The sequence below is a fragment of the Chinchilla lanigera genome, unplaced genomic scaffold, assembly GCF_000276665.1.
Source record: "Chinchilla lanigera isolate Chin_1 unplaced genomic scaffold, ChiLan1.0 scaffold00008, whole genome shotgun sequence".
Classification (NCBI taxonomy): Eukaryota; Metazoa; Chordata; class Mammalia; order Rodentia; family Chinchillidae; genus Chinchilla; species Chinchilla lanigera.
In genome coordinates this window covers 5,088,219-5,115,621 of record NW_004955409.1, presented here as the reverse complement: position 1 = coordinate 5,115,621, position 27,403 = coordinate 5,088,219, and the positions used below count along the sequence as shown (strand labels likewise).

At 45.8% G+C, this 27,403-nt stretch overlaps 1 protein-coding gene across 1 annotated transcript in view; it reads right to left on the bottom strand.

Moving 5' to 3' along the window:
- Positions 1-4,269: 4,269 nt before the first annotated feature.
- The window catches only part of Shc4 (SHC (Src homology 2 domain containing) family, member 4), a 111,144-nt gene continuing 88,010 nt past the window's right edge, over positions 4,270-27,403 (bottom strand). The window contains exons 9-12 of the mRNA XM_005376697.2: positions 27,208-27,268; positions 23,288-23,467; positions 14,201-14,454; positions 4,270-4,975 (exon numbers count right to left, since the gene is read on the bottom strand). Coding sequence (XP_005376754.1) covers positions 4,820-4,975; positions 14,201-14,454; positions 23,288-23,467; positions 27,208-27,268 — 651 coding nt within the window. The 3' untranslated portion in view covers positions 4,270-4,819. The remainder of the gene's footprint in view (positions 4,976-14,200; positions 14,455-23,287; positions 23,468-27,207; positions 27,269-27,403) is intronic.

Below are 27,403 nucleotides of genomic sequence, written 5' to 3'. Positions count from 1 at the left end.
TCCTCTTCCCAGCTGCAGAAGACCCATCTCCCTGCTTCCTGTGTGGCCTCTTTTGTAAGGGCACTCAGCTCAGCCCCCACCCCCACCTGCTAATGTCCTCGCATATAAATGTGGGAGCAACACGATCAGATCACAAAACCCCTTCATCTGTACTCTACTTCTACACTTTTACTATTTCAAGAATGTTATATAAATATAATTCTGTCATATGTAAACGTTGGTGGCTGGCTTGTTCTCCATTCTGCACAGTTCCCGAGAGACTGATCCAAGGGCGTCTCTCCACAGTTCTTTGTACTGCTGAGTAGTATTCTGTAACGTGGATGTACCATGACTTCCTTAACTCTTTATCTGTGAAAGGGCATCTGGGTTTCCAGCTTGGGGTTGCTATAAACAAAGCTGCTATGAACATTTCTGCACCAATTTTCATTGTTCTGTGATCAATTCCCAGGAGTGCAACTGCTGGGTTCACTGCTAGTTGCATGTTTTATTTTTTAAATAAACTGCCAAACTGTTTTCCAGAGCAACTGTGCTACTTGACATTCCCATCTTAAATGTGTGCTCTACTTTCTCCTCTTCTAGCCAGAATTTGATGTTGTTTTTATTTCTCACCGTATCCATTCTGATAGTGTGTAGTGATGCCTTGCTGTGGTTTTAATGTGCATTTTCCAACTGCACAGTGATGTTGAACACATTTTACGTACCTGTTTGCCATCTGTTTATCTTCTCCAGTGAAATGTCTGCTCACGTTTTTGCTCATTTTCTAACTAGATTTTACTGTTAAGCTGTATGTATTCTAGATATTTATGTGCCTGATATGTGGTTTGCAATTCCTGTAGCACTATATGTGCTTTCACCTTGTAACTTACCTCTCATCCTTTAGCCAGTTTCACAGAGCAAAAACTCATAATTCTGACTGAGTTCAGTGTATCAATTTTCCCCTTACTAGATGATGTTATCTACAAATTCCTTCTTAGACATGATTGTCTGTACAAAATACCAAGGAATCAACCAAAAAATTCCACCAAAGTGAAACACTAGAAAAAAACCCAAAACATAAAAAGAAAAACAAAAAAACCCCCCAAAATAAAAAACAAACCAATAGAATTGATAAGCAAGTTTATCAAAGTTCAAAGGACAAGCTGGGCTTGGTGGCACACACCTGTAATCCCAGCACTTGGGAGGCTGAGGCAGGAGGCTCGTTTCGAGTTTTGAGGCCAGCCTGGGCTACAAAGTGAGCTCAGGGCCAGCCTGAACCACATAGCAAGACCCTGTCTCAAAAAAAAAAAAAGAGACAAAAAAAAGTTCATAGACACAAGGTAAACATTTATTAGTATTCTACATACTATGTCAAATATTTTCTCCTGTTTTTTCTAAAAGTTCTATAGTTTTACACCTTACACTTAAGTCCATAATTCATGTAACTTATTTGTATAAGGTGTGTAGTTCGTCATTTTACTTACAGAGGTGCAACTGCTCCAGCATCATTTATTGAAAGGCTGTGTGCTTCACCCGCTGAGCCATGTTCGGGTCTTTGTAAAAATCCGCTGGACGTAATAGGGTAGTTCTGACATCTCTATTCTGTTCCACTGACCTGTGTGTTCTTTCTCCAGCGGTGCTGCTGTCCTGGTTACTGCAACTGTGTAAGCCTAGATGTCAGGTAGACTGATTGTTCCCACTCTGCTCTTTCACACAATTGTTTCTCGTTCCTTTGCTTGCCACAAAAAGCCTTGCTGCAGTTGTGACGGGAAGTACAGTAGGTGTGTGTATTATTTGAAGAACTGACATCTTTATTAGTTGAGTCTTCAAGAATATTCAGTGTCTACATTTATTTGGATCTTCTGTCTCGTTAATCCGCATTCTGTAGCTCTCTGCATACACACTGTGTGTATTGTTACATTTACACATATTTCCTTTGTGAGGGACTGGAAGTAAAGTTGCTTTTTGAGTTTTGGTGTCTGTGTTTGCTGTCTTTGGGGTCTTGTTCATTGTCAGTATATAGAAATACAAATGAATGTTTATCTGGTGTCCTCTGATAAACTTGCTTGTTAACCCTAGGAGCACTATTGTGTCTTTGTGTGTGTTTCTTGTTGTTTTTGGTGAGCTTTATTTTTTGGGTAGCTTCTTTGGTATCTCTTAGAGACAATCATGTCAGGTGCAAGCAGGAACAGTTCTATCTCCCCCCTTCTAATTGGTGCCTTTTGTTTCTCTTCGTTGTCTCCCACATGGGCTAGAGCTTCCAGTACCAAGGAGACCAAAAGAGACAGCCGACACCCCTGTCCTGTGCTGGATGTGCTCAGTTACCCATCCAGACTCCCTTACACTTTCCCGCCGTCCTCCAGCCCCAGGAGGCTGACGATGCAGGCGCTCCTTTGCTGGGTCTTCAGGTTCCCTGAGCCAGCTGCGGATCCAGTAGCTCAGAGCCAGCCACCTCTGTCGCGTCACCAGGGCTGGCTGCGCCCCTGCACCAGGCCACAGCCCCTCCGCGGCACCCCTCGAGCACAGCCCGCTCCCCAGACTCCGTGCGCGTCGGGGGGAGGCGGGGCGGCAGGCACTGCCCTCCCCCTGTGGTTTCCTGCATTCTGCCCACACCTTACGTTATTCCTTGATTAACCTCACCATTAATTACACAATTTCAGGAGCTATCTGTTTCTGCCAGGACTTTGATATCCTACGAATGATAGAATTTCCAAATCCCAAGCACCAGACCTATATTGTCAATTGTCACAAAGTGGTCATTATTTATTCGTTCTTTTAAAAAGTCACATACAGTAGTTATAGGCAAATGGATTTCCACTTGAAGACATGAAGATGAGAAGATGCAGTTAACATAGCACGCAGACTTCCTCGGCTGTTCTGTGTTGTCTCACCGAGCCCGTGGGGTTTGTGAGTGCAGCATTTGCTCCCTAGCTGCTGCAGTACTGATGCCTTTGTGCGCCGCTCATACCACGAACGCTCTCTCTCATCCATAACTCCGTGCTGCTCTTCAACCACCTTCCCACCCAGCCAAACCAAGCCCTCCGCCCCGCCCTGTCTCTGCTGTAGGAGGTTCATACCTCACACATTTCGATTAGCGCTAACCTTCCGAGTCCCTTTATGAGCAAAAATGACCAAGAACTAAGTGTCTGGAAAACTGGTGATACAGGCACTATTTCCTAGTTGTGTGAAAGGAAACAAAACCGGCTAATGTCCGCGGCAGGAGAAGATAAAATCTGAAGCCTTTCCACAAAATACTAGAGTTCAGTGGGCTCGGTGCTTAGACGACTTCTGTTCCAAACAAATATGATGATCATAAAGATTAAGCTGTACTACTTAGCCAAAATGCAATGGAGTTAAGGCATTTGTCCAGGTACCTCAGCATAAAATAAACAGACAAAACAAAACAGAACACGCTCTGCAGTAATGGCCCCGTCTCCACAGCAACGGCAAGGACACCTGTACTATCCTGCAGTTTCGGAAAGGCTTGGGATCTATGCTACGTGACCTTTGATGTCAGTTCTGTAATTTATCCTGAGTATAAACACAGACTAAAGGAAAAAACCGAATGTTTAACTAGCTGTAGACTGCTTAGCAGTACTGACGTCAAACAAATGAAAACCTTGCTTATTGTAGGTGGGCACATACTATGTGAAGCCTGAAGTGGACCTCAGGACTCACGCACTCCAGCTCTCATTTCATAGACAAGAAAACTGGAACCCGGAGAAGCTTAGCAACTTGCCAAAGGTCACAGAGATGTGCCCCAGCCTGGCGCTTCTCCCCACACAATGCTTACTTGGATTATCAGCTGCAGAGTCGGTCTGCCTGCAGCAGACCTTCCGAACATCTCATTCAGCGTGTTTCTTCTCTTCTGCAGTTTGTCCGATCATGTCTAGAAAAGGCGCTAGGTCACATGTAGATGTTGAGACTGTGATTTGGTCCCAGCCAATCCAAAGAAAAGTTCCCTACACTTTCCACTAAATCCTGTACTTCCAGTTAGGATGGATCCAGTGTGGATACTGAGCACAAACGACCCTGCTTTTGTCTGCCATCTTTTATAAACCCAGGCCCTCGGGAGCTCGTGGCAAGCACAGTGGAAGAAGATGATGCGAACAGAAATGGTCGGTAGATCCGGCCTCTTCCGTGTGTGACGGGTTCTACGCAAACAGTCCACATAGCGAAGACGAGAAATATCCGGCCAGAGAGTATGGGTTTCAGCCCTTTAACCGGAAAGTGGCACAGACCAATGAAACAGACATTTCCAGTGGGTTCGATTCCACTAGCACAGAGACAGTCTGAATTCAACGTCATATTTATTTTAACATCGCAGTCAAAATTGCTACTAAACAGAAAATGTAATAAAGTCAATAACTAGCAAGTAAATTGCTTACTTTTTTAGCAAGGAAAAACTCCGTTTTTGGCAAATGGTTCTGTAGTTATAGAACGTGAAGACACTTGGAACTAATCTCCCCCCTAGGAAAATGCCCCAAATTGTCAAGGTGAAAGGCACATACCACTGCCCCAGCAGTTCAAGTTGTCTTTAGCATATGAAATTGTAATTGTGCTTTTTAGCTTGTTATCAATACAACGTGACTTTAGAAAGTGACATCCGTGCATATGTAGTTTCTTTTCAGATGGATCAATCCTTTTCTTTTTTTTTCTGACTTTCATTTCCTGAAGGCATTTTGTTAGTTCTTTGTTTTATAAAAGATCCAGTTATTAGAGTCTCAGAAAGACGCACTTCACATGTGCTCTATTGAATCTAGAGACAAAGTCTGAGCTAGCTTTATGTCCTCACATAAAACAGAGCTTCTTGAAATAGCACTGGGATGGTGCTCCAACGCCGTCATTTCTTGGGATGCAAAAGTCTGGGATTATTATCTTTCCTCACTGGTTGCTTAAGGGTTACTTCGCTTCCAGAAGAGATGATTGGCAAACTGTTGTTCATATGGTATCTGATAAGGTGCCCAACATTATCAAATACATGATCCTTGGTCCTCACCTTGAAAAGGAAGTACAAATACACTTAGGTTAAATAACAGTAATTCTTCTGAAAGATCTAACAATCAGAGAGGGAAACCAGACATATCCAGAAAGAAGGCACTTTGAGGACTAAAGGAAAGTTTCTTTTCAACACTTAATGTGCCGGGCACGGTGGCGCACACCTGTAATCCCAGCACTCAGGAGGCTGAGGCAGGAGGGTGGTTGTGAGACCAGCCTGGGCTACAAAGTGAGCTCAAGGCCAGCCTGAACTGCATAGCAAGACCCTGTCTCAAGAAGACCAAAAAAAAAAGAAAAAACAAAAACCATTTAATGAATAATTTTCTCATTCTCTGCTAACCTCTTACAGCAACCATCCCTTTTTTTTTTTTTTTTTTTTGGTTTTGGTTTTTCTCTGGTACCAGGAACCGAACTCACGACCTTGCGCTTGCCAGGCAGGCGCTTTGCCGCTGAGCTAAATCCCCAGCCCCCTACAGCAACCATCCTTACAGGTTAGGATAATGATGAGCACCTGTCAGTCAATCCAAATTTGCAGCGTGCCTCCTTTCAATGTCATTGTTTAATATTATGTCACCATTTCTGTAAATATTTAACTGCCTCCCCTACACAAGTCTGAATTCCAGGATCACAGCCTTCTTCCACTGGGTAGAGACAGTCCTCCCAAGTTTCCCTTTGTTTATGGGAAGCACTCCCGCTGGAGAAGCCCCGCCTCTCCTTGGAGTCTTAATACAACCCTGTCTCCTCTGAGACACATCCTCAGACCTCTCTAATAAATATTTGCTGCACGGGACTTACCGTCTGTATGCCAAAGGAACTCAACTGTCCCAGCCCTAACCTTCCTCTGCAAATTTCCTCCCTGGAGTTACTGTACCTGCACCGTGTGCACAGGCAGAGGCGTACATTGTTATCCATCCCAGCTCTCTGGCTGGGAAGCCTGGTCAGACCTGCACTCATGCAGGAGAGGAGCCAGGGACAATGCAGACATGGAAAGCATGTAGCCAGGAAGCTCCTTGGGATGTAATTCTGCTACCTCTCCTACACAGAATTGATGAGTTCTGCCTAGGTATTGGGTCTTGGTCTAAAAATATATACTTACTGGAATAAATAAATGACAGAACTTTAATATGAACTCGGAATTAGATGATAGTATTGCAGTGATATGTCTTGTCTTTCACTATTGTACTGTAGCTATGAAAGAAAACATCCCTAGTCTTAATAAATACACGCTCATGGATTGAGAAAAAAACAGCATAGCGGCTTTGATTACAAACGGCTCCAAACCCCTGCAGGAGTTGTTCTCTCTTCCAGCTCATCCCCAGCACACTCTGATTCTGCTGACCAATCCCGCCGGACTGTCCTGGACACCAATTCATTCTGCATCTCCTCTGCACTGCCCCTGTCTCCACTGTGGGGGGCGGGGTTCGGAGGTGGGGCGATTAACCAGAGCTGAATCCAGGGCCTTCCCACTGAGCTATATCCAGGGCCCCTTTGTACGCTGATGACTGACTGACTGATTCAGATGGGGTCTCACTAAGTCACTAGGCTGAACCCAGGCTGGGCTTAGACTCGCCACCCTCCTGCCTTCGTGGCCCGGACTGCATGCTCCCCAGGCAAGCTTTCTCCTGCCTCTGCTCTGATTCAACCTTTCACTGCTTTTGACCTAGAAGCTCCTAAATACCTTCTCCATCTCTGGTCTCCTCCAACCCTAGTCAACCCACATACAAATGTCAAATTAATTTTCCTAGTACAGAGGTTGTAAGCCAGCCGCTCTCTGGCCAAATACACCAGATGTTAGAGTTAGGACTTCACTAGGGGTCACCACGGAGGGTTCTAAGTGTTTTGAATTGAAAATGGGGACAGTTCATGTAGTATTTTAACTATGTGTGGCTTCTTTGGAAGAGTCCGCTCTGGCCCCACAGGCCTCTCCTGGGTGTGGCAGCAGGCCACACCTGGGGCAGAGGGACAGAGCCCACCCACCCTCTGTGGGTTCTCCACCCAGCCCACCACCTGTACCGGCCAGGCCCAGAACTCCACCCTCACAGGCTTTTTAAAAACTGTGATAAAAAACAAATAGGACTCCGAGCGTCCAGGACAGCACTGCTAACTGGAGCACAACGCTGGACGGCACGTCCCTGGAACTGCTCTCGTACGGCTCACGCTCCCGGCCCCCCCGAGCAGCAACGTCCGCTTCTCCCCGCCCCGGGCTGTTTCTGGGAGTCTGACTACGTGGGCACCTCGCAGAGGGCAGCAATGCAGCATTTGTCCTTCTGCGACCGGCTCATGTGTCTTCACACAATGCCCCCAGTCCTTGAGAACAGGGCACACCTCCCTCCTCCTGTGCCTCCCGTGCATGCACACGCTGTGTTTTCTTTCTCCAGTCATCAGTGGATGGACCTGAGAGTCCCACTTCTCTATCTTTGCTTTTGTGGCTTCCACTTTGGGGATCTTATCAAAGATCCCTGCCAAGACCAACGTTCTAAAGCTGTCCCTCTAGCTTTTCTCCGAGCAGGAGCTGGGTTTTGTGTGTAATACAGACTTTGTCCAGTTTCATTCTTTTGCATCCATCTGTTGGGGAGACCAGGCTTTACTCTTCGTATGGTCTTGGCAGCTTGCTGAAGATCACTTCTGGGCTATTTACACTGTTCCACTGGTCTAGATTTTTATCTTCCTGCCAGTACCATACTGGGTTTTTTTTTATTTTTTTATTTTTTTGGTACTGGGAATCAAACTCAGGACCTTGCACTTGCCAAGCAGGCGCTTGTGCCCCTAGTTGTATCTCCAGCCTACCATACTGTTTTGATTAATGTAGTTTGTAATATGTTTGGAAATTGGAAGAGTAGGGTCTCCAGCTTCCTTCTCAAGACTGTTTTGGATATTCAGGGTTATTTTTGTGGTTCTGTACATATGAATTTTAGGATTTTTTTCTATGTGTATAAAATGCCACTAGGAATTTGATAAGGACCTCAATGAATCTGAGATTGCTGTGGTTAGTATGGACACTTTAACAATATAAGTCCTCCAATCCACAAACATGAGCTGTCTTTCCATTTATTTTTGTCTTCTTTACTTTCTTTTACCAATATTTTGTAGTTCTTAGGCTAAAGTATTTACTTATTCCAAAGTATTCTTTTCTTCTGAGTGCCACTGTAAATGAAATGATTTTCTCAATTTCTTTTTTTGGATAGTTTGTCATCAATGTTTAGAAACCTAGTAAACTGTTGTATGTCAGTTTTGTATTTCCTCTAATTTCAATGACTTCATTTGTCAGTGCTAACAATTTTTTTTTGTTCAGTCTTTAGGATTTTTCACATGTAAGGTCATGTCATTGTCAGGGAAATGGTTAATGTAATGAGTCATCTAGACTGGGTGTGTTCACTGGGTAAATCTGGCTACAAGCCATTTCTCACAAGGTGGCAAAACAATGGTATGCAGAGACAGCTTTGAGTGCACTGTAAGAGTGTCCTTGGTCCTGTGCTCTAAGACACAGAGGCCACCTTGCTACGGAGCCATCTTTGTGCGAACTCTGTACACACAACTGGAAAGACTCAAGAGCAATGTGGTGTTTTCTTTCTCACCTGCTGAAGGCTCTGTCTCAAGCAAGATCCTTCCCCAGAGGATTCTCCTCCATCTTTGGTGCTGTCCCTTGCCTCATTCTATGGTAACATTATTTGATTGTGCTCGTGTCTGCTGTACTTTTATAATAAACTTACTTTCAACTTTTTAAAATTGTTATGTGGCTCTTCTCTGTTCATGCAGATCCAAACTTCAAATTTCTATGGCCACATATATATGGCTCCTTGCTGTCACAGCCACCTGCAAACCAATAATTATACTTCTTTCTTACTGATTTGGATGTTTTTTCTTTTTCTTGCCTAATTGCTTTGGATAATTCTTCTAGTACTTGACTAGAAGTGGTGAGAATGGGTATTACTGTCTTGTTCCTGGTATCAGAGGAAAAGCTTTCAAATTTTTGCCATGGAATATGTTTTCAGCTGTGAGATTTTGATATATACATTTATTATGTTCAGTTAATTTCTTTCTATTCCTAGATTTTTTAGTCTTTCTATAATGAAAGGACTGGATTTTGTTGAATGCTTTTTCTGTATCTATTGAGAAGAGAATGTGAGTTTTATACTTCATTCCATTAATGTGCTATCTCACATCGACAGATTTTTGTATCATGAATCATCCTTGCATCCCAGTGATATGTGGTCATGATGTTCAATCCCTTTAGTGTACTGTTTAATTCAGTTTCTTTTCTTATAGTCTCTCTCTGGGTTTGGAATCAGGAATTATACTGGCCTTCTAAAATGAGATAAAGCATTCCTTTCTCCAGTTTTTTGGAAGTGCTTGTGAAGGCCTGGTGCTAATTCTTTAAATATTTGATACAATTCACCAATAAGCTTGCCATTATTGGCATATATTTTATTACTGATTCAATCTCCTTACAAGTTTAGGAATATTCAGATTTTCTATTTCCTCATTTGCTCCTGTTAGGTTATCCAATTCACTGGCATACAATTGTACACAGTAGTCTCATAATCCTTTTAATTATGTAGCATCCATTGTAAGCTATTTCCTTTCATTTTCAATTTCATTTGTGTCTTCTCCTTTTTCTTAATTGTCTTAGCCAAAATGTTGCCACTTTCAAAAAATGACTTCAGTAACATTGACTTTTTTCTGTTACTTTTCTGTTCTTTATTTCATTTACCCTTCCCTGCTGTGATTGGCCTATGGTCTGAGCAACCCTCAAGGACCCATTATGACTAAAGGCTTGGTGCCCAGGCTGGCATGACTGGGAGGTGTTGCAGAGCCTCTGGGAGGTGGACCTACTGAGAAGTCCTTCAGCCACTGGCAGCACGCCCTCAGAAGGCCATTCTCGGGGGACTCCTTGATAGTTCTCACAAGAGGCCTGCTGTAAGGCCTGGCTCTGGCCCCACCCTCCTCTCTCTGCTCCTGGATTGAGATGTGATTATTGGTTTGTCCCTGCACGTGCAGCCAACATGGCCATCGTGCCATGAAGTGATAGAGCCAAGGGGCAGTCGCCACTACACCTTGTCCACAGCCAGCCTCCAACCTGAGCTAAACAAACTTTTCTCTTTATAAAGTTCGCTACCTTGGGTAGTAATGCAAAACTAACTGATACATTCTCTAACCTTAATTATTTACTTCCTTTTATGAAATTTGTGCTTAGTTAATTCTTGTTTTGAGCACAGAGTTCAATTTCTGAGACCTTCTTTCTTTTTTATGTAGACTTTTATCACTATAAACTTCCCTCTTGTTAGGGCTTTTGCAGGCATCTCATGAATCCTGGTCCATAATGCTCTCATTTGTCTTCAGATATTTTGTGATCTTCCTTTTAGCTTCTTCTTTGAGCTACTGGATCTTCAACAGTGTGTTGTTCAAATTCCAACTATTTGTGAAAATACTAATTTTGCTTCTACCACTAGTCTTAGTTCTAGTCTATTGATATTTGGTGTGATTTCAATCTTCAATTTGTTAAACTTGTTCCGTTTGCTGATATTTGGTATTATTTCAGTCTTCATTCTGTCATTGTTCTGAATACAGCTCTTGGAGGCATTTGATCTGCACTTTTGCTCAAGTTCTCGGAGGCGGGGGGGGATTTAGCTCAGCGGCACAGCACCTGCTTGGCAAGTGCAAGGTCATGAGTTCAATTCCTGGTACCGGGGGAAAAAAAAAAAAGTTCTGTTTTCCCATCAATCTTCTGTCTAATAGTCTATCCTTCATTAACAAAAGAGCTTGAAATCCCCTGTACTATTGTGCTGCGTTCTATTTCTCCCTTTAGTCTTACGAATGTTTGCTTCATATATTTGGGTGCTCTGCTGTTGGCATTCATACACATTTATAAACGTTTTCTCTTCCTGATAAATTGATCCTCTTATCATTTTATCATGTCCTTGTTTTCTTTTGGGGGAAGTTTTTTTACCTAAAAGTCTATTTTGTCTGATATAAGCACGGCCACCCTTGCTCTTTTCACCATCATTTGTGTAGAATATCTCATCCATCTTTTCAGTTTCAGCCAATATGTGTAGTTCCATTTAAAGCTAGTCACCTGGATAGCACACAGTTGGATCTTTTTTTAAAAATACACTCTGCCTCTCTGGCTTTTGATTGGAGAATTTAATCTATTTACATTTAAAGAAATTACTTCTAGGGAAGAAATAATTTTTTCCATTTTGTTGTTTTCTGCCTATGTTACAGGTTTCTTCCTCTCTTTCTATCTTCCTTTGTGTTTCATTGATTTTTTTTTGGTGTGGTGATAAGCTTTGATTCCTTTGTGAATCTTCTACAGTTATTTTATGTGTAGTTACCACAGGGCTAACATAAAACATTTTATAACAATCTACTTTAAGTTGATAACAACTTAACTTTAATGCCACACCAATATTCTATATTTTCACCTCACACACACACAACTTATGCTGTTGATTTTGCAAATTGTATCTTCTCATATTGAATATCCATTAACCTATTTTAGTTTTTTATATTTGTCTTTTAACTTCATATAACCAGAATTAAGTTATTTATACAGCATCATCACAGTGTTACAGTCTTCTTTGTCTGTATATTTACCTTTATCAATGAGCTGTGTGCTTTCACATGCATTCATGTTACTGTTTAGCGTCTTTTTATTTCATCTTGAAGGACGCCAGTTCCCATTTCTGTAAAGCAGGTCTAGTGGTTATAAACTCCTTCAATTTTTGTTTACCACAGAAAGTCTTCATTTCTCCTTCATTTTTGAAGGATCACTGTAGCAGAAACAGTATCTTAGTGGACAGGTTTTTCTTCATTCAGCATTTTGAATATACCAAGACCACTCACAGTATTGTAGAAGATATGATAAACCCACTGACAGACTTAAGGGAGTTTTCTTGTACAGACAGCCTTCTTTTCTCTTCCTGCCTTCAGCTTCCATCCTTGATTTCGATGAGTTAATGACAATGTTCCTTGTTGTCAATTTCTTTGGAATCCTCAAGTGGTGTCTACTGAGCTTCTTGAATCCAGTTTCAACAGTTATTTTTAAATAAACTTTTACCCCTTTCTCTATTTCTTTTTCCTTTTTGAATGCCTATAATGCATTCAGGTCCTTTAGATTTTCTTCATTCTTTTTTTCTTTTTGTTCCTATGGGTAACTTCAAAAGACTTATCTCTGAGTTCACTGATTCTTCCTTCTCTTTGATCAAGTCTACTGTTGAACTCCTCTAGTAAATTTTTCAGTTCAGTTACTCTATTCTGGCAGCTCCAGAGTTTCTATTTGATTCTTTTTTCTATTTTTTTTCTCTTTGTTTGTTTCCTCATCTTATTCATGAATTGTGTTCTTAAACTCATACAACATCTTCATGGTGATTGTTTTGAATTCTGTATCAGGTAACTCACATGCCTCCATTTCTGTAGGAAGAGTTTCTGGACATTTATCATGTTCCTTTCTCCGGGCCCTAATTCCCTACCTCTTGGTGCGTCTCATAGCTTGTGCTGGGATACAGCCATCTTTCTCACCTTTGCACCCAGTTTCATATGTGGAAACACCCTCAGGAAGAAGCCCGGCTGAGACCCTGGGGTCCTCTCACATTGCTGATGGGAGATGTGACTTCTCTGGGCCTGTGCGTTCAGTTTCTCAGTTAGAGGCTGGCCGGTCTCCAGAAGCTTATAATCCCTTGCTCTCTCTGGTGCTTTTCAGTAGTGTCTAAGTTCTTGGTCGCTGCAGCAGCAAACAACCTCACTCTTCAGCAGCTACTGGACATCCACGCCACGCTGACTTCCCACAGCATGACAGTCAGGCAAGATTCCAGGCCAGCGGGCAGCACTCTCAGAAGCCAGAATTCTGGATGCACACCTCACGCCTCTCGCTGCTGGGGCAAAAGCCTCACTTGGCGCACTGCTCCTGGGGCGCTGAGCAAGGCCGGCTGCAGCACGCTGCCAGGCCCCTTCTTTCTTCTCAGCAGCTCCCAGCCCCCAAATGATGTTGGTTCCATGAGCACTGCATGTGAGACGAGACCAAGCAGTACCCCCAGCAGCCCTCTGAAAATGTGGACCTGGGGATGCACACTCTCCCCTCTGCTCTGCCCCGTCTGGGGAAAAGACCAGAGTCAGATCATCCTTTCCCACACTGAGCTGTGCTGCTGTAGGTAGAGTGAAACCGCTCTTCTTACCAAATTCCCCATGATGGCTCTTGGCTTTGTGCCACCTGGGGTGTACAACTTCTCAACCAGGTTCTGGAATTCTCATAAAGATATGTGGGTCCACAGAGAACTGTTAAGTCAGTCTCCGATGGGCAAGAAGGGCTAGCACGTTCTCTTCTGATGTCATCGCTGGAACTTCCTCTTGCTGACGTCACAATTCACATTAGGTTTTTATCATTCTCCTCCTCCAAAACTGCCAATATCACTAGGTCTGCAAATCAGGCATTCGGTCTCTGTTCCGCCTCACATGATGCCTCCCACCTACCTTTCCAGGATCATTACCTGTCTAAGGCATGCTCGGCTCTGGCCCTGTATCATCTATTGACCAGATACCATCCTATTATTTGGCCTGCGCCCACAGCTCCTGCCCTCGACTCCACACTTCCTTTTGAAATTCTGCTCTCTTCCAGGGTTTACCTTATGTGTCAGACCCTACAAAAAGCCTCTGAATGGGGCTGGGGATTTAGCTCAGCGGCAAAAGCGCCTGCCTGGCAAGCGCAAGGTCGTGAGTTCTGTTCCCGGTACCAGAGAAAAACCAAAAAAAAAATAATAATAATAATAATAATAATAAGCCTCTGAATTTGCCTCAACCAGAACAATCGCCCTGTCTTGATAAACACTCTGATGCTCGGTCAAACCATCCTTATCTCGTTGTGCCTCACTTTATAACTATTTAAGCATCTGCTTACGAAATTATAAGCATTCTATGAGCAAGACCCATTTAGGTGATAATGAGCAAGAGTCAGAAGAGAGTCTCTGTACTCCACAAAGTAGGTGTTCACTTAATGCATCCGCCTGGACTGAGAAGGGCAGAAAGAGGCTGTCCTCTCCTTGCTACTCCAGGGTGGCCTCCTACACAAACCCTGCCCTCGGCTTTTGCTTAGCATTTCCTGCCCCAGCTGAAGGTTCGGGAAAACATAAACACATAGCCTTGAACACCACTCAGTATCAGGTTTCGGGCGCCATCCAAAGAAAGCCTAACAGAACAACATGATGTGGGATGTGGAAGGAGAAACCCACAGTACCTTGCCCTCGGGATCCACCAGCAGAAGATGTTTTGCCTGGCCGCCCTGTAATCCACTCAGTACGTATTGGCCAGGAGATGTTGCACTCTCTCGAACCAGAAAGTCCCCATCCTTCACCAAAAGGCTCTCGGCTGCCTTCCTGCTCAGCTTGCCATGGTAGCAGTCTTCACTCCACAGCTGCTGCTTCAGGTGCGGCAAAGAATGGGAGCTGGCCGGCTGGGCTGTGGCACCTGGCTGAACGGTCTCCGGGGCCTCTGAAGTCAGAACACAGAGAGACATCACCGCGTTACCTCCTTGCCCATCCATCCCTCCGCTCACTCAGCAAGCAGAACTCGAGGTCCTACTGCGTGCCAGGCACTGTGGAAACAACACCGTGCAGGACACAAATGAGGTCCTGTTTTCACTCCACTTAATGGTTGATCCAAACATTGCTCTTGGCATCTGTCAGCACAAAGGCAATGCCCAGGCGTAGCTTTCCTTCAGGTGAGAGATGGAACCACCTCGTGTGAGCTGCTTTTATGTCCCTGGAGCAGCAAGTGAAAGATGAAGAGGCCTATGCTGGACCTGAGTTACAGATACCTTCCACAAAATAGGAACAGAAACTTTGGGTTGTGCCCACTTCTTAACATTTAGCTTCTATTATGCTACAAGGGATTGAATCCAGGGCCTTCACACTGAGCTACATCCTCAGCTCTGTATATTTTTATTTTGAGCCAGGTTCTCACTAAGTTGCCCAGGTTGGGCTTGAACTTGTGATCCTCCTGCCTCAGCATCCCAGAGCACTGGATTACATATGTGCACCATCATGCCTGCCCTTCCCCCTTTAAACGAACTGACAAATTTCTAATGTGCTTTTAGACATTCTTCAACCAAAAAGTTTAAAGCTTTGCTAAATCTCCTAGCACTCCTATTAAAGGATCTCTCTGTTGCCTATTCACCTACATGGATAAAACAGAGCTGAGGAGGTAAAAGGAAGCATACAGCAAGGAGGCCTGGCCTAAGCATGTCCAGGGGCCTTGTAGAGTAACTGTTGTTCAGAGTCAAGAGCTCTGCGAAGGGGAAAGTACATGGGGCAGCACGCAGTGCTATTGATCCTCACAGTGCTAACAATCATTGTAATAGTGTAATTACTCATAACATCAGTTATGATGCACTGATAAAATAGAATACCATGCAGCAGCTGACAATAGTGAAGATCATGTGCTAATGTAGATTATTGGACAAAGCTCTGCATAACACAGTCGTGATGGCTGTATCCCACCACAAGCTATGAGACTCACCAAGAGGTAGGGAAATAGGGTCCAGAGAAAGGAACGTGATAAGTGTCCAGAAACTCTTCCTACAGAAATGGAGGCATGTGAGTTACCTGATACAGAATTTGAAACAATCACCATATGGATATGAAACTATTTCCATTTTTAAAAACTTGCCTCACCTTCTGCCTCTGTAGCACCAAACAACGGTCCCCAGTACATGACAGGGCTATCAGAATAGGGCACAGCATCTCCACAGTAACAGTATAAATTCTTGTGTTGAGTTCAGGGAAAACTCATAGTGTTTGATAGGAATTTACCAGGAAATAACTATAAAAACAAGCTTTGTGTTTTAAATGCAAAGCATCTTTTGCTTAGAAACTAGTCTTTATTTTACTAATGCGAATGAGTGTTTGTATCCTTATGCAATGATCTCAGCAACAAGAAATTCACCCGACTCTTAAGTTCCACAACTTGTAGAGAACCATTCCATGAAGTCACTGGTGTAGGTGACCAGGGCCCTGCAGACATGGTGCAGTTCTCCTGTCAGGATGTTACAGTTCTGCCCCTGCTTAAGAGCTTCTTTCTGCATAACACAGTCATGATGCAGCAGTCTCAAATAGCTTTTAAAAATATCTTTAAATGTACTGACTGGAAATAATTTTCCTCTACAAATAATAAAGTGTTTCTATTGTTGCCAGAAAAAGCCTAATGAAATGTGTCCAGACTTGATGAATGATATTGTAGTTGGCTTTGGTGCTGCCCGCTTTCAGACACAATGGAGAACTTCTAAGGAAGGGCTCTGTGTGTGCCTGTGTGTGTGCGTGGCACGTGACACGTATGCATGAGTGCGAGGCCACGCATGTGTGCACATGTGTTGGCACACACATCCTACTGCGTGATGGATTTTGGTTTATCATGAGATCATGGTGAAGAGCTTTGGGACAAGGACAAAACAAAACAGAAGCAGACATTATATCATCTTGAAAAAAGGCAACAGATCGTGGGCCAGCCAGAGAACATGGACAATGTCTTCCTGACACAGTTTCCTAAATTAGCCCAAGCACAAGACCCACTGTGCTGAGAAAGTTCAATCGCTCCAACATTTGCTGAAAATCGAATTCTGCTAACAGCAGAATATGTGTCTTTTATTTTTTTTTAATCTTAAAAATTGTATTTGCTAAATTTTTTTAATTTGGGAAGCAGAAAAACAAAGAAAATCATGTATGGTGCCTTCATTAAACATAATCACTCTTAAGACTGTGGTGTATTATCCATTATTTTGTAACTTTTCTTATACAGAGTTGACTTTGAGAATGATAATCATAATCTAATTATAATTATTATATAATTTCTATAGAAAATTTAATAAATTGTTGTCTTGAGTTATTTTCTTAGAAGCATTAAAAGCTAAGAAGTGCCACTCTAGATTTCAATGAAACTTTCCACCCCTCAAAAGGTGACATAAATGGTGGAAGAAAGTCACCGTGTCATGTTAGAGTTCCTAATAGCAACTAAAGACACACTATTCCAATCACAACTTCACAAAGGTGCAGGATGGATATGGTTATCCATATCCACACCACTCCGATGGACAAAAAGTCTAAACGGGAGAATATAGCTCAAGGGTGAAAAAGTATATAAAGTATTTAAAAATCTGAATTAAACAATTGCAAGTAATTTCAGTAAGAAAGGAATAATGACACATTCTAAAAAATTAGTATGATCTGGAAATATGGCACGTGACAAATTCAATTTTTAAAAAGCAGAATTGACCACTGTATTGATTGAAGTTGCATTGATCATTATACTAGGAAAGGACTGGAAAAATTTAAATCTCCTTTCATAAGAATTGATCACATCAATTATGATGCACTGATAAAATAGAATACCATGCAGCAGCTGACAAAAGTGAAGATCACATGCTAATGTAGATAACTCTAAAACAGAAATTTGAAATAAGAAGGTATAAAACGGAGTTATCAAAGCTTTCATTTAATCTTTAAAGGAGATGGAGAGGTAGATAAATAGTACTTAACCATGCATTACCATTCTGAAACAGGTTTTTTTTGTCTTTTTGAGACAGGGTCTCTCTTTCCAGTTCAGGCCGCCCTTGAGCTCACTTTGTAGCCCAGGCTGGTCTCAAACTCACAATGATCCTCTTACCTCAGCCTCCGAGTGCTGGGATTACAGGCATGCATTACCATTTTGAAAGTAGTTAGAAGAAATTGTTCATGACTAGGGACTTGGATATGGTATTAGGGGATGGGAAGCTATTTTTATTCTTTTCATTTTACACTATTTATTATGTGAATTTCTTTTGTAAGCATCTGTACTACCTTTGAATTGAAGACAAGAAAATTATCTATGGCCCAGGCATGGTGGTACACATCTATAATCCCTGAGAATCTCTGGAAGGAAGACAATGAATTCAAGACCAACCTAAGCAACTTAGTGACTTAGCAAGCCCCTGGATGTAATTCAGGGAAAAGGCCCTCAGTTCAATTCTCAGTACCACCAAAAAGCAAAAGCAAAACTTGCCTGGGGAGTAAAACATACAAAAGTCACAATAGCCCCATAATGAAAGATATAATCAGAAAAATACAAAGATACATCAGGGTTGGAGGACTAGCCTCAGTTTTTCTGAAACCTACCCTTTATCTTCTCATACTAAGACTCCATTTCCTATTAGAAAGAACTGTAAATACCATCAATTCTGGTTATTTGCAGGGGTTACGTTTTCTAAGTTGCCACAAACACTGAATTAGTGAAAACTCTGCTACTATTCCTAAGAGAAACACAGGGTTAAAGTTCCTGTAAGGCTGAGTCAAACCAGACATACAATCTTCTTGTGTGTGGGTTCATGTCTAAAGTCACCATGTTTAGCACATACTAATTAGCACTGAATTCAGTCAACCAGCATTTATCTGCAACACATGTTTTCTCTGTAACACACACAGCAATCTTCCAGCACACAGGAGACAGCTCTCCAGTACTGTGCTTGGGGACACTTGAAACAGGGAATCACCAGCAAGTAGCACAAAAACATGAAAAGTGGGGCACTAAATAGACCTCCAAAGGACACTTGTTGACAGGATGAGAACCGGAACGAGGAGGCACAGCTTTTCCTCGTCTGACCTTGGCTGGGACATGCGCATTAGAGGACTCAAAGTTTGTGCTGCTCTGTGCATGTCTGTGGATGACACAAAAGCACTCGGGGTGTTGGTTTTGGAACTACCGTTAAATCTGAGTGAGCAGGCTGGCTCTCAAGTACGAAATCTGTACACAGTTCATTACTGTGGCTGACCGGGTGTGTGAAAATGGCACAACAGAAAGTTTTGCAAGAAAGCTATGAAATATAAATCTCTTTGATTAATGAGAGGAAAAATCCATGTATCTCCATAAAGTGTCTAAAAATGGATAGAAAAATGTGGACATAAAACATTAAAGCCTGAGGCTGAGAGAGTACCCAGAGAAAATTATCTGTAATCTAAAGGAAGAATTACACATCTATGAGGACATATTATAAAGCCGTAGCAACTAGTACATGGTAATTAATACACTGGTATACGGCAGGTACATGGCCCAGGGGAAGAAGTACAGTGAGCTGCCTGGTAGATTCACGTACACAGGAGGAGCCTCAACTAAAGGGTGGCACTGGGGCAAAACAGATTATTTATTCAGTAGTATTTGGAAAGTTGACTCCTGTGAGTAAAATTAAGCTAGACCTCTTATCTCGAACATGAAGGGGCAAGTGGAATAAACATTTCATGGTGGAAATAAAAAATAAAGCTTATAGAATAAGATGCTGTAGAATAAGATGGATAAAGAAGAGAAAATTTAATCCAAAGAGTACAAGTAATTCATAATAAAGACGAAAATGGAAATCAATGCAGTAATAGAGAAAATTAAACCAAAACCTGAGTACCTTGGAAACACAGATCATTAAGATCAATAAACCTAAATGGGAACTGATCAAGTAAAAAAGGAGAAAATTCCCAATAACAAGAATGAGGGAGGAGATCTTCCTGTAGATCCTTTGAACAATAATAAGCCAGGTGTGATGGCGCATCCCTGTAATCCCACACTCAGGAGGCTGAGGCAGGAAGACTGCCAGGAGTTTGAGGTCAGTCTGCACTACATAGTGAGTTCAAAGCTACCCTGAACTACCAGTGAGACCGTGTCTCAAAAAAAAGAAACAAAACAAAACAAAACAAAAACCAAGAGGACAATAAAGGAATGCTATGTAAAACTTCATGTGGATGGGACTCTAACCTAATAAGGTAGAACCCCACTGTTTCTGAACAACTACATCACCAAAGAAATCACAGTGCCTCCCTGTGTATGGCTTTTGGTCCCTGAGGCCAACGCCAAACTCTGGGGCCACAGCAACTCCAAGTGGGCTGCAAAGCAGCAAAGCCCCCAGAAAGGCCTTCTCCGCCGGCTCGGAGGGTGAGCATGGCAACACCCCAGAGGGACGGCCCGGGCCCAGGCCCGCAGACGACCAGGGACACCAGGGTCCTCCCACAGGGCAGAGCCAGGGCCCAGGCAAACTACAGCCTCGCTTCCAGCCGAGGGAAGGTCCACCGCAGGCGCCTGGGGTGTGACCAGAGGCTGCCGCGCACCCCGCACCGCCCCGGGCTTCCCTTCTGTGCCTGTGAGCCCACAGAAGTGTCGCTGCCTCACTCCTGTTCACTCCACCATGAAGGGTCAGCGCGGAGGGGACAGACAGGCAGACGGTGAGAACCCCATCCATCCCGAATGCCGTGACTGTGGGGGGGTGTGTGCAACAGCCCCTCTGAGGAGAAGGCGAAAATGTCTACGTTGAGAAGTCGGTGGCTACCTGAGAGGTGGAAAGATTCGTGGTAGCAGAGACAGCTGCCTTGGAGGACGCAGACTGCAGAGGTGTAGCAACGAGCACGCTCCCTTTCAGGACATCACAGGGCTCCTGGGTAACTAGCCTCCTCGCAGGCGCAGCATGGCCACGTCTAAGCGCTGCTGGTGGCAAGTGGGAAGAAACGACTCCATCACTCTGGGGCAGGTTCTTTAAAGGGCTGTGTGTCCACTCGCCGCCTTCTCCTCCTACTGGCTGAGTACAGCTGTGCCGGGCGCACCCAAGCAGCCTCCATGAGCCAGTGATGGAAGCCAGGTGTTGACACTGGCAGCGCTGCCTTGCACCAGCCCCAGGCTGCCAATCTTTGAGTCATGAGGTAAGAGGAAGAAACTTCGGTCCTTTTCACACTACTGGACCGGGAGAGAGATTCCTCTGTTACGTCAGCTTAGGCTGAAATTACTAATGAGTAGGTGAAAAAACTAGAGAGTACAACTAAAGGTGCCCTTCTGCCACGTGCAGCAAGAATAAAGACCGGGTCAGAACGCTGCTTACCCTGGCAGTGTGACGGGATGAACTGAGGGACCCTGGGCAGGCTTAGGAGATACTGGCTCAAAGCTCTGGTTTGCTTTGATTTGGTTTTTGTATTGGTTTGCTTTTCAAATATTGCATGTATCAGTCAGCTCTTGTCTGGATAAAAAAAGGCTAAGTATGCCTGAAGAGGCTAGAGGATTCTTGTTGTTTTGAGACAGGGTCGTGGTTTGTAGTTGAGGTTGGCCTGAAGAGGATTCTCCAGGAAGAAGGAATGAGATGGGAGGAACTACTATGATAAGGAAATGATGAGAGATCCATTTAAAACATTTATAGGAAAATATGTGTAAAGTTAATCTTGTTCCTTCTCTTCACAAAGTTTCCTGAAGTCAACATTATTTATGCTTTTGGAGTTGGACTTTTTTTTTTTTTGGAAGGAGTGAGGGATTGAGGCTGAAATTCACCTCAAGGGGGCAGCAAGGAGCCCAGGAGGACTATGATACATTAAGTCCTGATAGGACAGGAACATCCAGAGGGTACAGTGGCCTCAGCCATGAAATGCGCTGTCACTAAGGAGAGAGAAGAGGAAAGGCTGCCAGAAGGAAGGCCGGAGGCCGGGAAAACCACTGACACTGCAGTGCTGGGCGTGCCAGAAGTACTGCTCACCTATGGATAGGAATTTTGCTACGGATTCATTTTGCCTTTCCCTATTATTAAATTCTCTATGACAAAAGGCAGTTTCTACGCTTGAGTTATAAATATTTTTAACATTGAAGACTTGGTTATAGAGACTGAAGCTGTGAATCAAAGAATGCCTCGGATCAGTTTGGATTTTCCAAATTGACACTGTGAAGACCCCTTGCAGGAATGTGAATTCACTTCGTATCCCCTCCTCCCCCTGACAAGCTGCCATGAGACGCACAGGTTACCCTCCAAGGAAGGGCCAATGGCGCCACACGCAGAAGTCATCCTCCTGCCAACCAGCCATTCAGGGTCGGCCTCAGTGGCCCAAGAGCTTATCCGCCCTGGAGTCCCGACAGATTTGGGGCTCCACAGAGTTCCCAGCGTAAGAGAACTTGGACACCGCACGGGCTCCAACATGACATGCCAGGAAAGCAGAAGCCCCGTCCTCTGTGGGGTTGGTGCAGGCTTTAGGAGGCAGCCACCACAGCTCCACCACCCCACTTCCTCTCCTGCTTCCTGAGCCTGACGCTCACGAAGGCCCGCATTCCAGGCCCCATCTCAGCGTCTGCTTCCAGAGAAGATGGCGGCCACTTGGCTGACAGGAAGGCCTCTCCTGGCCTAGCGAGTCAGGGCAATCTGCTGGAGCTCAGGCTCAATAAAATCTCCTATTAGCCCTGCCACAGCAGCCACACTAGCTGGACAGTTGCGTGTAGCAGCCTGGAGAAACTCCCTGGGCTGGTGAAAGGCCTTTCTCAGGGACTGGCTTCCTGACTCTGGAGCAAACCAAACTTGACCTCAAGCCAGTCTCTGCATCACTGCAACCAGCTTCAATATTTTATGAAAAGCATTTTTTGTTTATTTTTCAGTTGACTGTAGGCTTCTGGTTTCTTTTGCTTTTATTTCTTTATGTTCTTGTTTATGCATCTGCCCCCTAAGCACCTTGGCAGAAGCCTGATGTCTGTCTTGTTGCATTTCACCCACAGTATACGGCTGAGGAAAGGCGGCATCTTATTTTAGTGCCATGTAGATGACTTATCAGAGAGCTCTGAAATGAATAAAATGAGCGCCGCCACTAAACAGAACAGCAATAGCAGTCATCGTTCCTCATGCACAAAATTCAAAATTAGCCTCTGGCTTTGACAACTCTTCCTTCAGCAAAGCACAAGGCAGGAGCCAAAAAGGAGAAAAAATTCAAAATATTTGAAGGAAATACTCAAACTCAATGTGATAAAACCTTGAAACCCGAAATATCTCCATGAACTTGTGCTCCATAATGAGGGATAAAGAATCCTTTTATCTCTCTTAAACAGGAAGGAAATAATCTTCTTTAAAGTGAGTCTGATGAGTTAAATAGCGGCCCCTAAGAAGGGATGTTCAAGTCCTTACCCCTGGGATTTGGGCATGTGACCTAATTTAGCAAAAGGGTCTTCGCAGATGTCATTAAATTAAGGATCTTGAAGTAAGGTGAGATGAGCCTACCTCACACAATCATCTCACCCAAAACCCAGCGACTGGGTCCTGTAAGAGAGAGTGGAGAGGACCCGAGACTCAGAGAGCCGGGAGAAGGGGATGTGAAGACCCACGGGAGACCACGGTGAGTGAGTGCCTGCACACCACAAACTGCCAGAAGCTGCCAGAAGCTGGAAGCAGTTCTCCTCCGGTGCTCCAGAAGAAACCCACCCCACTGATACCTGCTTTGGAACTTCTGGTCTCAATAACTGAGAGAGAATTGAGTTCCAAGGTTAAAGACACCCAGGAAACTATCACAGATGAGGAGGAAGTACTTACTTCCACGGGGCCACGGGCTCTCCAACGGCTGGGTCGAGCCTCGATTTCGAGCGGAGCCGAGCACACTCTGAAGCGCCTGCGTGTTAATGTAGCAGGGGTCGTCGAAGAGATCCGCGTGACACGAGGGTTTCGCTGAGGCAGCATCTCGCTGGGCCTGGGCCCCTCGCTCGAGGGCGTCACCTGCAGGGACCAGCAGTGAGCCGGGCATTATAGTCTCGCTCGGTGACAGCATGTCATGTTGGAGAACGCACAGGAAGCTGGAAGTCATGCCCACCACGAGCAAGGACTGAACACTGGCTTGTGAACTGGACCCGTGAAGTCAAGATAAGCAAAGCACCGGTCTCAGAGGAAGAACCGCCTCTCCTTGGGGTTCCCTGCCCTCTGCCCCGTGCCTCAGCTGACTCACTGCTTCCGAAGCAGACGGGAGACCAGCGGCAGGAAGAGCCCGCGCAGGCAGAGGGCCACTGTCTCTGCCCCGAGGGGGGGCCGGGGACCAGGAAGGTGCACCTATCACACTGAACTTGAGTATTAACTGCTCAACCCCTTCCAAAAGTCCGTCACTTAATTCAAAATTCTTCCTATGAATTAAAATCATTAAAAATAAATGAATGACTACAGTAAAATTCTCAGGAGTGGAAAGTCTGGCTTCCATCTCCTCCTGACGTTGTCTCTTGCCAAGCTCAGCTCTGCACCGCGGGCTGGTGTTTAATTCTATTCTCCGGGGGAAGGGCTCTACCGGAATTACCTCCGCCCCTCGCCTCACTTCTCCTGCTCAGTCCCAGTCTAGGGGGTGGGTGGGGCAGACGAAGTTTTACACTGTAAATCTGACCCTACATCTCGGCCACCTTGCCTCCGCTTCCCATCCCCATGGGCGCTGCCCGAACGCCCACACAGCTGCCCTCCCCCTCCTCTCCCAGCCTCCGCCAGGGCCAGGGTCGCGCCAGTTGTGCGCGTCTGATCTCCCCGCAAGCCAGCCCAGCTTCTGAGGACCTGCTCGCCTCACCCCTTCTCCATCGCCCTCGGCCTCACGGTCAGTTCAAAGCCCTCCCTCCCCAGCGCCCCATCCCTGGGCCCCAGACTGGACGGGGCTTCTGCTTTCCTGGCAGTTTGCCCTTAACCTGGGACACCCACACTACCAGACAGCAGGCCTCTCACTTCCACTACGATCTGTGCAAGGTCTGCACTGTGTCTGGTCTACACGCCCCGTGCAAGCTGGGACTTCGGTCCGCAAGCGCCTCTGATCTGTCCCGGAAGGACAGGCCTCATCTGGATGCCGCGCCTCGGTGACCAGCGCTAGGATTCTGTGCATCGCGGGGTGGGACCCCAGAGCACGCCGAGCAGGGGACGCCCAGACCAAGACTGCGAGCTTGCGGCCAGCCCTCCCGGCTCCCTCTCAGGGGGCTGGCCCTTTCCTGTCACACCCCGTAGGGGGACATCCGGAGGGGGCGTGGCCGTCTCCAGGCAGAGGGCTGCACAGGACACCACGTTTGTATCTCCTTCTTTAAGCAACTTGCTTTCACAAATGTAAAGTGGCCCCAAGATCACTGCCAAGAAATCAAGGACTAAAAGTCAGCATTCTGCTTTTTGTAGCAGCTCCTCCTTTGCTGCCTCGTTGTAACCGAGAGGTTCAAAGGGATCTTTAAAGCCTAGATTTGCCTTGTCTTTTTCAGAGACAGACTGTTGTGTTCCCCGCCCCCAGGAGTGAACAGCGCACCCAGGCCGGCCTGCGGAGCCTCCGCAGTTGCCAGCCCAGGGCCCAAGCCTGGCTGAATCTGCCCAGGCGCGTTCCGTGGGATCTGCACTGCCTGGTCTCGACCCAGAGCTCCTCTGCCCACCCACAGGGGAGGGCGAGCTGCCCTCTCCCCCCTGGCGGAGTCCCAGACATGCTCCTTTTCCCGCTCGCAGGGCCTTCTCTGCACTCACTGACCCGCCTGTGCCTCACCACAGCGCGCCTGGGTCGGCCACGTCGAATTCACCATCCCAGAGGGCTGCACAAAAGCAGCAGTGCCTCCGCCCAGCCACTCCGGACCCCGCCACTGCGTTCTTTAGTACAAATGCGCCATCACAGGTACGTGCGCAGTGCTGGCCGCAGTTTTTTAACACGGTGTCCTCCTTCACAGCACCTGGATGGCTCCCATCAGCCGCAGGTCTTGGTTTGGTTTCCTCTCCCTCAGGGAGACCTCCTATAACCCCGACTGAGTTAGCTTTCCCTATTGTTCGTTCCCATCACATCTTGGGCTCTGGAACACCTCTGGCCGGTGCTGGCCTCTGTGGAAGGTGTGTCTTGCCGGCTGACACGCACACGCGCGTGTATACACACACACACACACACAAGTGCCAGTGGCATTCCCATCCCCAGCACCTCGCACAGAGCCCGAGTGTGACAGGACCTCCACGGGGTCATCGCGTGAGCTGTTGCTGAGTGGGAACGTGGACAAGAAGCATGATAAGCAGGGATTCCCAAGAGAGCTTCAGCGGGAAGGGCAGGAGGGTGAGGGGAACTATAGGTTCTGGAGAGCATGACTGTAAGAAGACCCCACCCGCACCCTTCATTCAGCTCATTTTGTCACATTATTAACAATCAGTTTGGAATTTTAAATAACTTGGAAGAATAGCATGGAATTTTAATCTCTGTCAAAAGGAGCCCTGTGTTTGTCTTGTTTTTTGGGTACTGGGGATTCAAGCCAAAGCCTTCACACCGAGCTATATCCCCAGTCTTTCTGTGAGCTTTTTAATCTGAAAGAGAGTCTTGCGGGCTCCTCCTGCCTCGGCACCCCTGCTCCCCCCCAAGAGTGGCAGTGGGATTACAGGCGTGCACCATCACACCCAGTTTAGGTGTCTTTTTCTTTGGTACCAGGAATCGAACTCAGGACCTCACACTTGCCAGGCTGAGGCTTGTGCCACTGAGCTATCCCCACCCCTAGGACTCACGTTTTTAAAGAAGTTAAAAATACTGCCTTAGGCCATCACTCTATTTTTATGGACAGAGAGGGGAAAGTGAGAACCAGAGCTGTGCTCCAAACAATAAATCCTCACATGTGCTTGCCACATTAAAATAATACTGCACAGGAAACCCAAAGGGTCCGAAGGCGGCAGCTTCCTACTCATCTGAGTCCTTAGGCAGGGCTCTCCCACTGTTCTGCGCTACTTTATCCCTGCTCTTCAGTCCTTTGCACTCTGGTTCTAAAGTCCAAAGCTAAACTTCCCTTTCCAAATAAATATTTTCCGCAACTTCTAAGAGTAAATGACTTGGGGCTGGGGATTTAGCTCAGCGGCACAGCGCCTGCCCGGCAAGCGGAAGGTCATGAGTTCGATTCCCGGTACCGGAAAAAACAAACAAAAAAAAGAGTAAATGACTAAGTGACAGTATAATCTGTTTTTACGGAAATACATTTCCGATCTGACGGCTGATGTCCCACACTTGGCTGTGGACAGTTTCGCCCAACACCAACGACCACAAGCACCGATCAGATTACAGGGCCTGAAGCACAAGGTACACTGGCCCGGCCGCGACTGGCCTTTCAGGTGTCTTTCACTCCTCTTGGGACGTGGAATGAGGGCTCTGGCGGGCATCAGCTTTCCTATTCCTTTACTGCCCCTTCTTCCTGCAGGGGGCGCTCCCCGAGCGCTGAGCAGACAAAGCACCCTGCCCCGTAGGGCGATTCCACGCTGTCACCGCAGTGAACGACCCCACACAGCAAGGCAGGGGACGCCAGCGCAGGGAAGGGCTGTGAGCCTCTGCGGTGCCCTCTCAGGTGACACACTTGTGACCCGAGCCGCCGGGAAGCCTGCAGCCAAAGGATTCCGGGTTTCGCCCCATGCGCACCTGGCTTTTCCAGGTGTCCAAGAGCCAGGACCACACACATGCGCATCACCGAAAAGGCTCCGGGAGGGGACAGATGGGGCAGTACCGCACCTACCTGCTGCCCTGCTCTGCTCCCGACAGTTCTCATACACACTGCTGCACTCGGAGCTCCCGGGCTGCAAGGAGAACAAACGGTGAGGCATTCACACGCACAGGACACACTCACAGGTGTTTAAAAAACCCCTGCGAGTTCCCAGGAGGACATAAAAGAGCCTTCGCCTTCCTGTAGGCACAAGAAGCCTCGGACAGGT